We start from the raw sequence: 14,890 nt of genomic DNA on the forward strand, positions 1-14,890 counted from the left end.
GTGTCAAACAATTCTGAATGAAGTGTTGTGGCGCTGCAGAGACGCCCCAGCTAACACATGCTATACTACAGACTAAAGAAAACATCTTTGTTTGGTACAGATCCTCGCAAAAAGCATACTATTGTCATTTTTTTTTCATTTTAATATTTTTCAATGAGAATAATGATACAAACATGTTCATTGCCTACAATATCATGAATCATATCGCAATCGCAATATCAGTCAAAATAATCGCAATTAGATATTTTTCTCATATTGTGCAGCCCTAATAAATATGCATCTTTATTGAGATTAAATGTGACTCACTGGTTCCCCTCTCTGGCCTGGATGACCTGGTAATCCATCTTTTCCAGGTGGACCCTGAAAGGGAAGCATTTATTTAGATCATTGTGATGAACTGAACATAATGTTAGCATAACACGTGGGATGAGGTGAAAGTGAATGACATTAAATCACAGGGCAATTGATATACAGTACATGTTAACCCACTCACATTAGGCCCTCTATGTCCTGCTTCACCGTTTCTTCCCTGTGGTCCTTGGGGGCCCTAGAAAATAATAACACAGATTGTCAAAACTCTGTCTTGAACCCCAGATCGTAGTTTCTGGTGCTTGTCCTACATTGATTTATGAGACTGTATCTGTGATGCCAAGATATGTTTTTCAGGCTTTACAGTATTATCCAAGAATCAAAAGATACCTGTTCTCCAGGGGATCCTTGAGGACCGTCTTGTCCAGCAGAACCCTACCAGACAAAACGACAAACAAGACAACTAAAACACACAGTACCAAAACATGAGCCACTTAAACATTTTTAGTTTTCTGCTCGCCAGACAATCTTTAGCTTCCCCAAGATGGTCTTTGAGGTTGAGAGTGTAAACTGAAGCATCCTCTGCCAGACAGTCACTTCTCACTGCACCAGATGGCCTGTCATCTAGCAGTGAACAGCAACAACCAGTTCCAACCCGGCCGGCGCATTCATCCATACTTTATGAGACAGCCAGGTGTGTGTTTATGTGACTATTACTGTATGTGCATATGTCTTGTTTATGTATATCAACAAAGACACTGCAAAAAAATAAAATAAACTGCATATGACTGTGTGTCAATTTAAGCTCACCTTTTCTCCAGGCTTTCCAGTGGGCCCCTTTGCTCCTCTTCCCCCCCGGGCTCCCTATTGGAAAACAAACAACAGGCTGATTAGCGCAATCATAACTCAGGTGGAAGATAAATGTCTGGTGATGTGAAAACACTGCAGTGATGTAACAGTGTGCCTCCCACAAGTTGTGGTTAACTGGTTTTGTCTAATCAGAGCAAATGCAGCTGTAAAAAAAGCCTGGTGTAATATGCATAGCACCTATAGCTGTACTCACATTAGGACCTCTTTGGCCCCCAGACCCCGGCTGACCAGCTGGTCCCTGCATTGTAGAGGTTAACAATTATTTATCAGGGCCCACACAGAAAAGTTTATATATTCTGAAGTATTCCGAATGTGATCATATGTCAACACAGTCCTCACCCTTCGTCCTTTCTCTCCCAAGGCCCCGGCCATGCCGGGGAAGCCAAGTGATCCCTGGAGACACACATAGAGGTTAATCAGCCTCGGCCTTCCATTCATTACACATCACCCCCGATGCCTCATTAACGTATAATTAACCACTGTATCAAATTAAAGCAAATCTAATCCATGAGCCCAACACAGCCTAAAATACGCCATTCATCAACATGTAATGAATTGATGTCACTAATGAACTATTAATAAAATAGCCTTTTTTAATAAGCCATTTATCATCCTTTATTTTTAATCAGACAGGAAACAGTCCAGCCACGGACACACATCTTGCTGGTTAAAGCTGTGATAAAGGAACCAGAGGACATATTAACTGATCATAATAGCTGATCAATGTTAAATCACCTTAGGACCTTGTCTTCCTGGGTATCCTGGCAATCCGGGCACACCAAGTTTACCCTGCAGAGAGACAGGCAGAATAAGAAGGGAGGAGGAAATAAATAAGAGAAATATTAAGAAGAGAAGTGTATGGAAACCATTTAATTAAAGCTATAGTGCGTAGTTTCTGTCTCCCCCATGAGGAATTCTAAGTAATGACAACAAAAATGTTGGCGTGTCCACATGATACAAGCCTTCCGTGATCACGCACCGCCCCCACCCTTCCTCCACGCAGTTGCAAGTAACCAAGGAGTACACGGAGGATTAAAAAAAACATGATGGACTCTTCAGAAGAGGTAATTATCTACACTCGAGTTTCTGCGCACAATAGTTGCCGGACGACACAATCTTCTGAACATAGCCATACTGAGAAATACAGAGAGAGTTGTGTGGAGCTGATAGTCTTAATCAGCTTTGTAGCAACTCAATTGGCAATGACTTGAATGTAACGGACGTTTATTAACATAAAAAAGTTACGCACTAAAGCTTTAAGACGTTATAACATACTGTTGACTATGCCTGCACAAATACAGCAGAGTATATTTAAACATTGATGACTGAAAGATTACTTTATTATTATCAGTGAGAGCTCTGCCTTAAGAACGGGTTGTAATCGGATGTAATAAACATGAGGGCATTAAAACCAATATGTTTAGTATTTCAGTGATTTTTAGACACTCATTTTACAACAAAGTTTTGTCACAGCTGAAAAATTAGCTAAAGAAATTTAACTCTACTACCTAAAATTATAATGGCGGTAGCAGCGCAATGCAGTTTTAGATAAAATCATTCTCCCTATCATCATCTTTTGTGTCCTAACCTTGTCTTGTAATGTAAATAAAATCGTAAAAAAAAAATAGTACCTTCTCGCCAGCTATCCCGATAGCTCCTCCATCTCCCAGGGGCCCTGCTTGGCCCTTTGGCCCCTCTGGTCCATCCTCTCCACGAGCACCAGTAGCGCCGTTATCACCCTAAAGTCAAGAATTTGAGTAGAACATAACAGACAGAAAATAACAGAACAGGATACTGAGGCTTGTGATTTCTGGGCTCTCTCACCTTGTCTCCCTTGATGCCCATGTCACCTTTGAACCCTGGGAAGCCATCTTCTCCCTGTGATGCATTGAGGAGAGGGGATGTCCAATGAAAGCTTTGATGATAAATGGCATCATTACATTGTAATTTGTCAAGTGTCCTCCCAGTCCAATGTGACAACAAAAACAGAATAAAGACTTTCTCTCTGTTTCACTCACCTTCTCTCCTTTGCTCCCTTTTAGACCCCTAACTCCATCTGCTCCCTGTGAAAAATGGGGAAAACTTAATTTAACAATAATCTAACATCACTCACAAGTCTACTCTCAAAAAAAGACCTCACAAAGAAAAATCACTTGTTGCATGCAGTTCCAGAAATACCCCATTTTAAAACACTGAAATAATTCATTAGTTTGTATTGATTTTCTCTTGACCTAACATTCTTCTGTTATTGAGTAGTTATTGACCTTATATTCAGTTTATACTGATGATTGCCAACAAGGTCAGGCTTCCCCTATAGAATGTTGAGCCAAACTACCAGATAAAATACCGGATGTGTGAATGTGACAAAACAAACACCAAGCAGAATGCCATTTCATGACAACTTCACTTTTATTCCTCAAATTCAAAAGCACACTCAGTCAAAATGGACTGCTCTACACCTACGCACACAGCTCTGTTCTATCTGACTCTGACATCTTTCCCATCCGTCAAATGTTCCTCACTCTGTTGGTAACAGTCCCCTTGAGAACTGAAGAGCTTTCCCTCCACCTGTCACTTGTCAGTCATAGACTCAAACAGCTTGTCCTTCATAGGTAGACATGCTCGCGGATTGAAATGTGCCAGGGAATAAAGATCGTGGAGGACATTACACCTGAGATCATGATGCATTTATGTCTCACCTTGACTCCACGGGTCCCTGGGTACCCAACAGGCCCCTGAGGGCCTGGTAAACCCTACATAAAAAACAAACAAACATTATTTTTTAGTCTTGGCAAGCAGCAGCCAGCAAAAAATGCATTTCTCTGACCAGATATGAATAAGCATTGCACTCAGTCACCGTATCATATCCTTAATTAATAAAACAGAAAAAGATGATGCTGATGATTGCATGCTGCTGACTCTAATGAGCTAATGCTCTTGCACAATAAAGATGATGACATTGGAACACAATGATTATAATAATAAGAGTGAGGATTACTGTAACCTAATGTAAGTGCGTGCACAGTTACAACAGATTGTAAGAAACACTATGTTTAATATCTTGCTATGACACTACAGTAGACAAGCAGTTACTCACTTGGATGCCTTTCTCTCCCGCGGGGCCCTCTCTCCCTGGGTGTCCCTAAAACAAGAAAACAGAAATCAGATTGACTTAGCACTGCCACAAATACATTATTATTGTATCACTCCTTGATGGAAATTTCTGATTGCCACCAACCAATGAAAATGAGGAAACGCCAGCGGCACTGAGAGTGAAGCACCATAAAAATATCATTGTGTGTTACAAAGCTTTGCAGAACAATACAAAGAGCATTAAGTGAAATTCACTCAAATGTGTCTGACTGCAATCTAAAATGAATTCTTGGAAATGAGAAAGTGCCGCACTGTTATAAGATTTTTCATTCATTTCTAAAAGTCATACTGTTTGAATCAATTCCGGAAATGCCTCCTGTGTCCCCCTACTGGCAGGCCACAGAAAGTGTAGGTTGGCAAATTTGATCTTCTTGGCTACTTTAGATTAACTAACTTCTGGGTTGAATATGTATGCATATAAGCTATTTGGTTGTATTTATTGTTGGTATAACATTATGCAAGCTTTTATTTGGAATTTGACATACTTGAGGTACAGCATTCTATACTGTAGAGGCTGGTCATCTGGGTCTAGTCCTCGTTCAGTCATTATGTGGTGAATATAGCTTTTTGTTTGTATATAGCTATGTTTGCTTTTTATCTATTCTATAAAAAAAAAAAAAAAATCAAAAAATGGATGGACGACATGTGCCACAGTGTGTTGCACACTCTTCTAGTACAGTAAATTAGTTGATGTTGTGGAGCTGTCATTCATTTGTCTTGTCACTTGAGCAATGTGTTGACTGATGAAGGAGTAGGCTCTTTATTTATATGTAAATAGATTTGGGATGTGCAAAGGTATTCATGGATGCATGCATGTTTATGCGTTTATGCCAATATTTCTGTGTGTGTTTGTACTTACGGTAGGGCCATCAATGCCCGGTAGTCCCTGCATGCCTTGTTTCCCCTGGGGACCCTGTATAGGACAGAGAGAGGTATGAATACTGAGATGAGCTACACATATGATATAGCACATTCACTTATCCCTAAGAGACCACATTTCCCACTTTGCTGCTACCAAACATGTTGAGTTTATGACTAAGTCCACTTTTTATTTTTTATTTCTTTAATCAGTCTAGCCTCATGAAGTGCACTGCCCAAGACCGTCCCTAGTGTGTGTTTTTCCTGGGTGTGTTCCTTGTGTATTGATTTCCTGTCTAGCCCTGTCTTGTCTGAATGGGAGCCAGAAATGGTTGTGTCCTATTCTCCAGCTCCACCAGCCTCTCCTGGGTATGTGATGACAGGGGTCACAAGGTCACAGCTTTAAATCTGAAATTAAGTGAAAGACATGCTACCTACCTTCTCTCCTGGCAATCCAATGGGACCCTGAGGACCAGGCAAGCCCTGGACCAGAACAAAGCATCAATCAGGTTAAGTGTCACAAAACAAGAAGAAGGCTTTAAAATTACATGTTGTTGTTGTTGTGGGATGAAAATCTTGTATATCCATAAACATTCTTTTAATGAGGTAATAAAAACAGACTTGGATTCTGAATACATTTTAGTTTCATGCAATTGGATTGTGAAAGGCTTTTAGATCATTTCCTAAACCTGTAGAAGAGCAAGTAAACATTCAGTTGATGTAAAAATAAAACAGAAACAGTTAGCCACAAAAACAAAGAGATAAAGTGTTTGTGTGTAAGAGATTAAAATGTGTTATGCAACTGCTTGTAAGTGATGGTGCATATTTGAAGCATGTCTATATGTCTTGAATACATGTATAGGATGTGTTATGAGTGAATTAACTCACAAAGCGACGGGACAGTTGTTGTTTTTTGGTTCAGTACCTGTACTCCTGGATTTCCCTGTTGACCTGGGGGCCCTATCTCTCCAGCTGGACCCTGACAACAACAAACACTAATAGTCACACACTCTGCCTCCACATCACAAGACTGGTTAACAGGTTCATTACACGGTCACACTAAGCCACTCTAGCTGATGTTTCTGTAGCTGAGATCACTTTAAAAAACTGTTACTCACATGCTCATTTCCATACAACTATTTTTACATATATTACAGTCAGTAAAGAAGGTAGGAGGACTGACCAGGTTTCCCTTAGGGCCTTGTACTCCATCAGTTCCACGAATACCCTGACAAAATACAAGATGTCAGAAAACAATGGATGAAATGTCAAAGTCTGATCATAAAAAGAGACACAGTTCAATAGCTTCCTATTTTATCTTCAGTGGCACTACAGGGCCTTTTATAGAGTTGAAAAGACTGAATAGCTCTGATCTTGCAATCAAGGCAATGTTGACTTACCGGCTGGCCAGGTGGGCCAGGTGCCCCCCTCGGCCCAACGAGACCCCGAGAACCCTGGAGACAAAAAACAGCAAATAGTCAGCCGCTAACCTGCATTCATGATGAGATGGAGTGAGTGTGGAATACTAAATCATAAATCAGGACTAAGGAAAGAGAGAGAGGGAAAAACAGGGAGATACAAATAATACATTTTAGTGTGTGTCTGTGTGTGTTTTGGTTTTGTGTGTGCTAGCCACGGTGACTGCACTAGCCTCTGTTTGCATGAGTGTGTATGCTCTGTTTTTGTCAGCCTCCCTCTTTGTAGGCTGGCCAAGCCACCTGTTCCAAAGCCACATCTGTGATCTCCTGGGAAGTGATTGATATGGAAATATAATCATTCAGGCCAGGATTTTATCGCTTCCCTCTCCGACTCGCTCTCTCTTTCCTCTTTCCTCTCTCCATCTCGCTTATCTATTTCACCACCAACCAAATTTCTGCATCACGTTTGTCTCTCGCTGTCTCATTTTTTGCTTCCTTTTTCTCTCTTCTAAAACAGCCAAAGCCTCTCCTTTCCTGTATCTTTGTAGTTTAACATAACTTTCCTCTTATGGCACTTTATTCTTTCCTGCACATAGTGATCCATTTGGAGGGACAGAACCCCGCTGAGCCCCAACCTCACCTACTGTGAGAAAGATAGAGTGTGAGTCATAACCAATCAACCAGTGTTTACTGCAGAGGTACACAGAAAAAATGGCACCTTCTTTCAACGGTGCTCTTAAGAAAAGTGGTCTCTCTATGATCAAAAGTAACTTTGCAGTTATAATCGATATGACAGATTTTAAACATAGGGCATACATGTTATATTATACCAATGTATACTCTTGTGTTCAATGTTCATACTGCACGCCTTTGTCCAGTGACCTTTTCTCTCTTAATGCACAACACTGGCAGTATTAGTAGTATTAATATGGTTTGACCGTCCTAGTTTTTTATAGTTGTTGTGCAATGTTTCTTTTGTTTTGTATAAGCACTAGATGTTGTTCTGTTCAAGTTCTTCTGTGAAGATTTTGGCTTAAACATCTGCTTGAGCTTAATTCTAGTGATCTCCTACAATCCCCTCTTGGTTTCTCGTGAAAATCATTTGTTTCTGTGATTCTGCAATAAGAAATTTTTTTGTGTTAGCTTATTTCTGAGAACCCAAAGCATAGACTTGATAAATACATCTTCTACATGAAGTATTTTAATGTAGAGAAACAATCAACATGAAATTAGGTGCATTAAGAGGGATCATTATATTGTTTCAGATGTGGTTACTCACGGGTTCGCCTGGTTGTCCTCCTGGCCCCACAGGTCCATCAGATCCCTAAAATAACAAAGACGGAAACAGATTCAACACATAAATCTCATGCACCTCTCTAAGACAACCTCAGGCATGGATACATTTATATCCCCAAAGACATAATCTGTGAAAATAGCTCATTAAATAAATTCCCTGCCTGACAGATAAGGCTCAACTATCTTCGAGCAAAGACTAATAGGCCACACGCTCAAATTTCCCCCACCCACCTGCATGGATTGATACTATCTTGACAGAGCTTCTATCATATCATATTATATTCATATTTTCAGTTCTATGTCAGGGGATGCACTGCATAGCTTTCAGGTCTTTTGCAACTCAGGTCAGCGTATCATAATTAAAAAATTCAAGAGTTTATGACTTCATTTCAGTAAAGCCTGCTTTGATCTGTGGTGCTTTACCATCTAAATGGTTTGTAGAATTGATTCACTGATCTGAAAAGGTTTCTCTTTTAACCGTGTGTGATGGAAAAATAAAGAAAAACAAAGCACTGCTGCAGGATGTATTTTCTAGGCTTTGTTTGTTGCGAGTAAATTTTGCTAAGTGCTGTGCACTCACCTTTTCTCCTGGCTCTCCGACAGGCCCATGAGGACCCGGCTTTCCTCTGTCCCCCTACAAGATAAAAGCATTAGCCGTAAGCCTCAAGATATTTAGGACTGTTCTGTTTATAGCAGAGCAATATCCAGCAGATGCTTTTTAGAAAACACAATCATCATAATCAAAATGTGCAAATAAACACCTGCCATGTGATGTATAAGGTATTCATGCATGCCATGTTAGCGTGTTAGTACCTGAATGACTATATAAATACAGTGTCAATGCTAAGTTACCAAATCTAACTCACTCTGTGTCCCTTGTTTCCTGGGAGACCTGGCAGGCCATCAAAACCCCTGTCACCCTGAAAAGTAATAGAGAAGCAAGTGCATTAAACCCTGAAACACACACACATACGGTAATGTGTAAACATTAGCAGAATTGTACTGAAAGTCTCCCCTGGCAGAGCCTCCCATCTGCTCGGAGTTTATGTTGGGGAGAGGGAGCTTTCAGATTAGCTGTAGGTCTGCTAAAATGCTGCTTTGACTGATAAAGACTCTGCTGTTCTGTCAGACCCGGCATCAAGGGAGCCTGATTTATTTGCTAAGCTCATCCTGCAGCTGTTAGGTATTGAGTTGCCTTGTTGTCAATACATATAATAAGCTGTGGGCTGCTGAATACCTAAAGGCTTACACTTGCAAGTGGAGATAGTTTGTTATCGTATAAGACCTAGCTGCCTAAACATGTGTGGCATTGTTGTGTTCATGGAAACAGAAAACAGAATTCATGGAAACTCAACACCAAACATCAGAAATAAAGTGCAACAACTGGCAATGTAACATTTACGCAACTAATATCCAAATAAGCAGTAAATACATACAATTCTGTGGGTTATTGAATGCAGTAGTTGAGATTATCACTACCGCATTGCAGTGCAGTGAAATCTCAAAGAGTTTACCTTAGAGCCTGTTTCACCTGGAGCTCCGCGACCTCCGTCCGCTCCTGCGGGCCCCTACGAGATACACAATCAGTTAAAATAGGTTTCGCGTTATAGTACATCAGGCACAGTATGCTGCATAACTCAAGATATCTCACCCTCTTTCCTGGCTTTCCATTGATTCCTGGAGAGCCTATCAACCCACGTGGTCCCTTTATGACAATGGAAGAGAGCAGACAAATGGAAAAAATATGTAAAAAAGAAGGCAAGAGGACAAAAGGAAGTGAATAGTGTGACAAAAAAGCGTGACATGATGGAAGCTAGCAGTGAAGTAAAAATGATGTCTGGTCTTACAGAAGGGCCCCTGTCTCCGCTGTCTCCTTTAAGCCCAGAGGGACCTTGAACTCCCTGCAAAATAAAAACAATTATTCATTTGAGCATGACATGATGCACAGGAGCATTCAAATCTTCAACTCAAATTTAGAACCAAACACACTAAATATAAAATCTGTTCATTTTTGCAAACCAGCAGTGATTTCACAAGCATTTAAAACATACTGAGCATGTATAATGATGAGTTTAGGATGAGAGGGGGAGAGTAGAGCTTGTGTCTGGTCAGGCAGAATGTGAAATTGAGGTTAAAGGGTGCAGGAGCCCATTGGTATGATGCAGTTTTGGTCAAGGTTAGTGGAGTGCCTTACCACTGGGCCTGGTCGCCCTGTAAGACCCATTGGACCTGGAGGTCCCGCTAGTGACAGCTGCAAGAAAAACAGCACTGGGTGGTTTATGTATGCTGCACAAGGTACCTTTTGACTTTAAATATGCAATGAACTGGTCTTCATACAGCATAAAATGACGTCAAATGATGTCAACAGTTACTGATGTTATAATATGGCAGGATGACACAAAAGTATTGGTTCCTGTGAAGTGTACCTTAGTCTGTTGGAGGATAGCCTGTGCCTGCGCCTCCTGGGGAGACACCACAGGTCCTTTCTGGGAATCACCTCCATACTGGAACTGGAGGCAGTGAAAAAGAGGATTCAGTTCCCACTGCAGGATTCCCCAAATGTAAATTAAGTACAATCACACAGCCCCCCCTTGTGGCCGTATGCCACTACATCACATTGGGAAAATGTGTGTGTTTGTGTGTGTGTGAGTGCACATGCATGCATGAGTGTGCTATAATTTATTACTGGTAGCATCAACAGGGTTCCTGGAGAACCTGGAATCCCATCAACCCCAGCAAGACCAGGACGTCCTGGGGATCCCTGAAAAGAGAAGTTGGGTAAATGATATGGCTATGCACAGCTACTGGCTACTGTGTGTGTGTGTGTGTGTGTGTGTGTGTGTGTGTGTGTGTGTGTGTGTGTGTGTGTGTGAGAGAGAGAGAGAGAGAGAGAGAGAGAGAGGAACAGTCCTGCGATCCAATCACTGTAAAAACAACCTTTGCTTTATTTCCACAGGGCATGTAACATACATGCCTTATCTTCTGTTTACACACTGTAAATATCTATTTTAACAAGCCATTTAATGCAGTATTGAGTCATTAAGATTGTTTTCATCAGAGTATTGTTATCTGGTATGTATTCAAATGGGTAAGATACATTCCTCTACTAATGCAATGTTTTTATGAATCAAGGGTAATTTTCTTCGGGCTGCCTTTTGTCAAATAACTGACACTTGTTTCGAGGAACAAGTGAAGCAGAAGTGGAAATATGAAATATAAACCTATAATAATAATAAACCTATAAATGAATGATAAGAAATTAAGCTATGATAGTAAAAGCTAAATGATAGAAACCACCTATAACTGTGGATTGACAGAGCATCTGTCAGTGTGTGTGTGTGTGTGTGTGTGTGTGTGTGTGTGTGTGTGTGTGTGTGTGTGTGTGTGTGTGTGTGTGTGTGTGTAAGAAAGAAAGAAAGAAGGAAAGAAAAGCAGGTCAAACATGTGTGAGTCAACATCTGTCCCTGAAGTCCAGCAAGTTCAGTTCAGGACTGGACATGTTTCAATGTGAGGTCACATTAGCTCTCACTCACCAATTCACCAGGATCTCCCCTGGGTCCTGGATGGCCTGTTGGGCCAGCTGGGCCAGCAAGCCCCTGCAAAGGAAACATTCATAGCACTCAAACAAACATTAAAGAAGAAGTTTTCAACAAAATGATAATTTTCTTCTAAATAATATTATAACCCTCTGAATGCTTTACAATAACCCCTTTTTATTTATTTTTATAGTTTTGGATTTAAATATATTTACTTTTTTTGTTTTGATGCACTTTTAATATTTCATTTCATTTATTTGTTTATTTGACAGGGACCGTGCTCATTAATCAACTCTAAACGAGCCAGAGTTAGCTCAACAGGCACATTTTTATCTGTGTGTATTTTAGGATGGTCACCCCTAAAAAAAAAAGAATGGCTAGAATCCAGAATTCTCAACATTTTGTTCCACATCTGGACAGTTCCTGATTATGTTACATTATGCCACATCCTGTATAATTACAGAAACAAGGCACCATCAGAATTTTCCATTTTTTTCTGTGTTCAGGCAGTGAATAGGCTTACCTGTTGCCCTGGTAGACCTGGGGGTCCTTCCGCTATCATACCCTAGAAACAAGCATAGACAGAATAAAATGTACATCAGGAGAGTATCAACTCATTCCCATGCTCATAACTGAAGCTACTGGGCTATTCAATAAATGTCTTTAGCAGCTCACCGGCTCAATAATAGCTGGCTCTCCCTTCTGGCCTTTCTCTGCTCTGAGGCTAGCCTGAGGAGGAGAAAAAGATGAATAAATGTGGATCGTTAGAAATCACTTGACACAGGCAATTGAAGACGTGACCACGCACTTGATGTACGAGTTCATTCCGAGATTTACCTCTCCATCCCACGTCCCCGCTCTTTCCCGCTCTGCAAATTCAAAGCCGTCCTCGTATATTTCATACTCTTCGTACTCTGACTCTGTGTCATTCTTGTAATCTTCATATTCGAGAATCTGTTGGAATGACAAAACTCCATTCAGGTGTAGTGAATACCAAAATAGCCCCTCTGTGATTTTGTGCTGAGACATTTCTTGCTTTTGCACTTAACCTACCTCATATTCAGTAACATTTGGGCCCACTGTTACCGTGGAAACTGAGAGATCATCATAGAGGTCTCCGTAAAGGTCATCTACATGCTCATCCATCACTGGCTTCTTCACTGGCTTGTCCTCCTGCAGGCCAACACACAGGCTTAAATGAGTCATAGCAAAGATGAACCAGGGGACACTGAGCTCTTCTCATTAGAGCCCAGTGCTTCAGAGAAATGTCACATTTTGTAATGCACGGTGTGAATGTTAGCAAAACAGGTAGATGTTATGGGAATGTTTTGATTATCTGGGTGACGGGTTTGCAGGTAATTACAATGCTGGAGTGTAATTAGCTGATGGACTAGTCAGTTTCATGTGGCAGCATGGCAGTGATTGCAACAGCTACAGAAACAGCATGAGCGTGAGAAATTAGTTTATTTGGCAAATTAGCAAATAATAAACATGAAGGAGACATACACAAACATTCTTTGTTTGTTCAAGTGGGAAGTTAGAAATTGATTGGATAAAAAAAATGATATACAGTTGTATGTTTATGTAGATAGTATCTGAGCATATATTCACATTGAATGAACTGTAAACCCAATACTCATTCTGTAGGTCACATACAGGAAGATAAATACTGCATGTACCATGCATACTATGCTTTTCGAATATGCGGTATGCATGTACTACAGCGTGTTCTACAAAAAACACAGGCAGAAGGCACATAGTACGACCATTAAAAAAAATCTCATTTAAGATGCATTGTGCATTTTTCTGGTAGGGATGCAGTAGAGGTGATGATTAGAATGCTGCTGGTTAGTGGTGGTGGTAAGCAACTGGAGAGGGAAGAGGTGCTCTCTATGGTTAGGAGGTATTAAGGGAGTGATCGGTTAGAACTGCAAATGGCAGCAGGGGGTTGGGGTGGAGGGTATCTACAAGTAAACTTGTCTACCTCCTCAGAAACCTTTGATTCAGGCAATGCACTTGGCACCACAGGGGAGGACTCTGTTGTAGAGTCAGGCTCATGTGTGGGCATCTCCATGAGGGTCTTGTCGAAGTCTTCAGTTAGGATGACAGTTTCTAGGGCGCTCTTAAAATCTGGCAACTCGGTGGGCTGAAAAGGTTCTTGAGACAGATACTCAGGCAGTGTTGTGGACACCCTAAGGAAGCCATCCTCAAGACCCTCCTCATCATGTTTCTTCTTTCTGGATCCCTTCTTGCCCTTGCCTTTGCCTTTGCCTTTACCTTTGCCGTTAGAGCCCTTGTCCCTCTTCTTTTTGTTCTTTTTCCCTTTCCTTTCCTTTTTGGTGTGCTCCTTTGGTTCATCAGGCTGGTCACTTTGCATCAGAGCATCAGACTCAAGTTGGGAGTTCTTTTATGAAAAAGGGAATGCGGGATGAGGGCACAAGTGGAGGATGGAGAAAAAGCAAACACTGTTGTGAATGAAAATACAACATGGAAAATAGCCTGAAAAAGTAAAGTGATGCCTACATGTCTTGTGACACCCTTATAGGGTCAGACACCTACTACCAACCAAAAGCAAACATGAAATGAGAGACATATTTGCTTGTGTGGTCAGGGGTCACCGTGTCTGTGATCTGCTAATTCTTAGTGTGCTCTGGCAAGTGAACAAATATGTGTTGTGTCATCCTCCAGAGTGATGCCCATTTCATGTCAGTGATATGAATGGCCTCTGTCTGAAACACTTGTAAACAAGGTCAGTGTGTAATGGAGAATGATGGGGAAGTAGGTCAGTGGGGTGACAGATGTTGACATGTTCTGGATTCAGAGCTCATTGCTCAGCTGTAGTTCTTTAAAAGCCAGCTGGGCTCACACCCATTAATGAGCCATCTCTAGAGCATAATCGATGACCAGGCGCACACATTTGCGTGCAGACACACATGCACTCACATGAGGGTGCATGCATATACGTGTATGCACGTGGAATGAAAAATAAGACATTTAAGTGTTAAAACTGTGTATTCCTTGAAGCCCAGCCACACACACACACACACACACACACACACACACACACACACACACACACACACACACACACACACACACATCCTCGCATCTCTCCACCTCTATTCCTCTGGCTGCCTCCTTATGCCTCCTTATCTCTATCTTTCACACGCCACCAAAGAAATATAAAGTAATTCATATCCATGATTGATTCAATGTTTTATGCATGCCTTGAGGAGGGGAAGAGCAATTATATCATGTTTGAGTTATAGGCTCCTGGCTCTATGTATGTGTGTATGAGAGCACCTGAACTTAAGAATGCTCCACTGCTGGCTGCATTTGAAAGAAGACTACTCCTTTGACTGATGGCCTATTCTGTCTTAATCTCTCAAGTCTCTTTTTGCAAACACTCAGTATGTTTGCACTGTACTTAGACATCTTCTTGGCTGGGGC

The 14,890-nt window shown here is 41.1% G+C and overlaps 1 protein-coding gene across 2 annotated transcripts in view; it reads right to left on the reverse strand.

Moving 5' to 3' along the window:
• Nucleotides 1-14,890, reverse strand: part of col5a3a (collagen, type V, alpha 3a) — a 52,900-nt gene that overhangs the window by 17,648 nt on the left and 20,362 nt on the right. The window contains exons 6-37 of one of the 2 annotated variants that reach the window (XM_078269258.1): nt 13,425-13,844; nt 12,494-12,613; nt 12,278-12,394; nt 12,116-12,169; nt 11,964-12,005; nt 11,438-11,500; nt 10,591-10,665; nt 10,331-10,414; nt 10,099-10,155; nt 9,752-9,805; nt 9,556-9,609; nt 9,419-9,472; nt 8,771-8,824; nt 8,485-8,538; nt 7,888-7,932; nt 6,591-6,644; nt 6,374-6,418; nt 6,116-6,169; nt 5,629-5,673; nt 5,192-5,245; nt 4,277-4,321; nt 3,879-3,932; nt 3,198-3,242; nt 3,004-3,057; nt 2,811-2,918; nt 1,915-1,968; nt 1,519-1,572; nt 1,373-1,417; nt 1,120-1,173; nt 700-744; nt 494-547; nt 307-360 (exon numbers count right to left, since the gene is read on the reverse strand). In XM_078269258.1, coding sequence (XP_078125384.1) covers nt 307-360; nt 494-547; nt 700-744; nt 1,120-1,173; nt 1,373-1,417; nt 1,519-1,572; nt 1,915-1,968; nt 2,811-2,918; nt 3,004-3,057; nt 3,198-3,242; nt 3,879-3,932; nt 4,277-4,321; nt 5,192-5,245; nt 5,629-5,673; nt 6,116-6,169; nt 6,374-6,418; nt 6,591-6,644; nt 7,888-7,932; nt 8,485-8,538; nt 8,771-8,824; nt 9,419-9,472; nt 9,556-9,609; nt 9,752-9,805; nt 10,099-10,155; nt 10,331-10,414; nt 10,591-10,665; nt 11,438-11,500; nt 11,964-12,005; nt 12,116-12,169; nt 12,278-12,394; nt 12,494-12,613; nt 13,425-13,844 — 2,265 coding nt within the window. The remainder of the gene's footprint in view (nt 1-306; nt 361-493; nt 548-699; nt 745-1,119; nt 1,174-1,372; nt 1,418-1,518; nt 1,573-1,914; nt 1,969-2,810; nt 2,919-3,003; nt 3,058-3,197; nt 3,243-3,878; nt 3,933-4,276; nt 4,322-5,191; nt 5,246-5,628; nt 5,674-6,115; nt 6,170-6,373; nt 6,419-6,590; nt 6,645-7,887; nt 7,933-8,484; nt 8,539-8,770; nt 8,825-9,418; nt 9,473-9,555; nt 9,610-9,751; nt 9,806-10,098; nt 10,156-10,330; nt 10,415-10,590; nt 10,666-11,437; nt 11,501-11,963; nt 12,006-12,115; nt 12,170-12,277; nt 12,395-12,493; nt 12,614-13,424; nt 13,845-14,890) is intronic. The other variant, XM_078269259.1, reaches the window with a different exon arrangement.

This window comes from Sander vitreus, chromosome 15, assembly GCF_031162955.1.
Source record: "Sander vitreus isolate 19-12246 chromosome 15, sanVit1, whole genome shotgun sequence".
Lineage (NCBI taxonomy): Eukaryota > Metazoa > Chordata > Actinopteri > Perciformes > Percidae > Sander > Sander vitreus.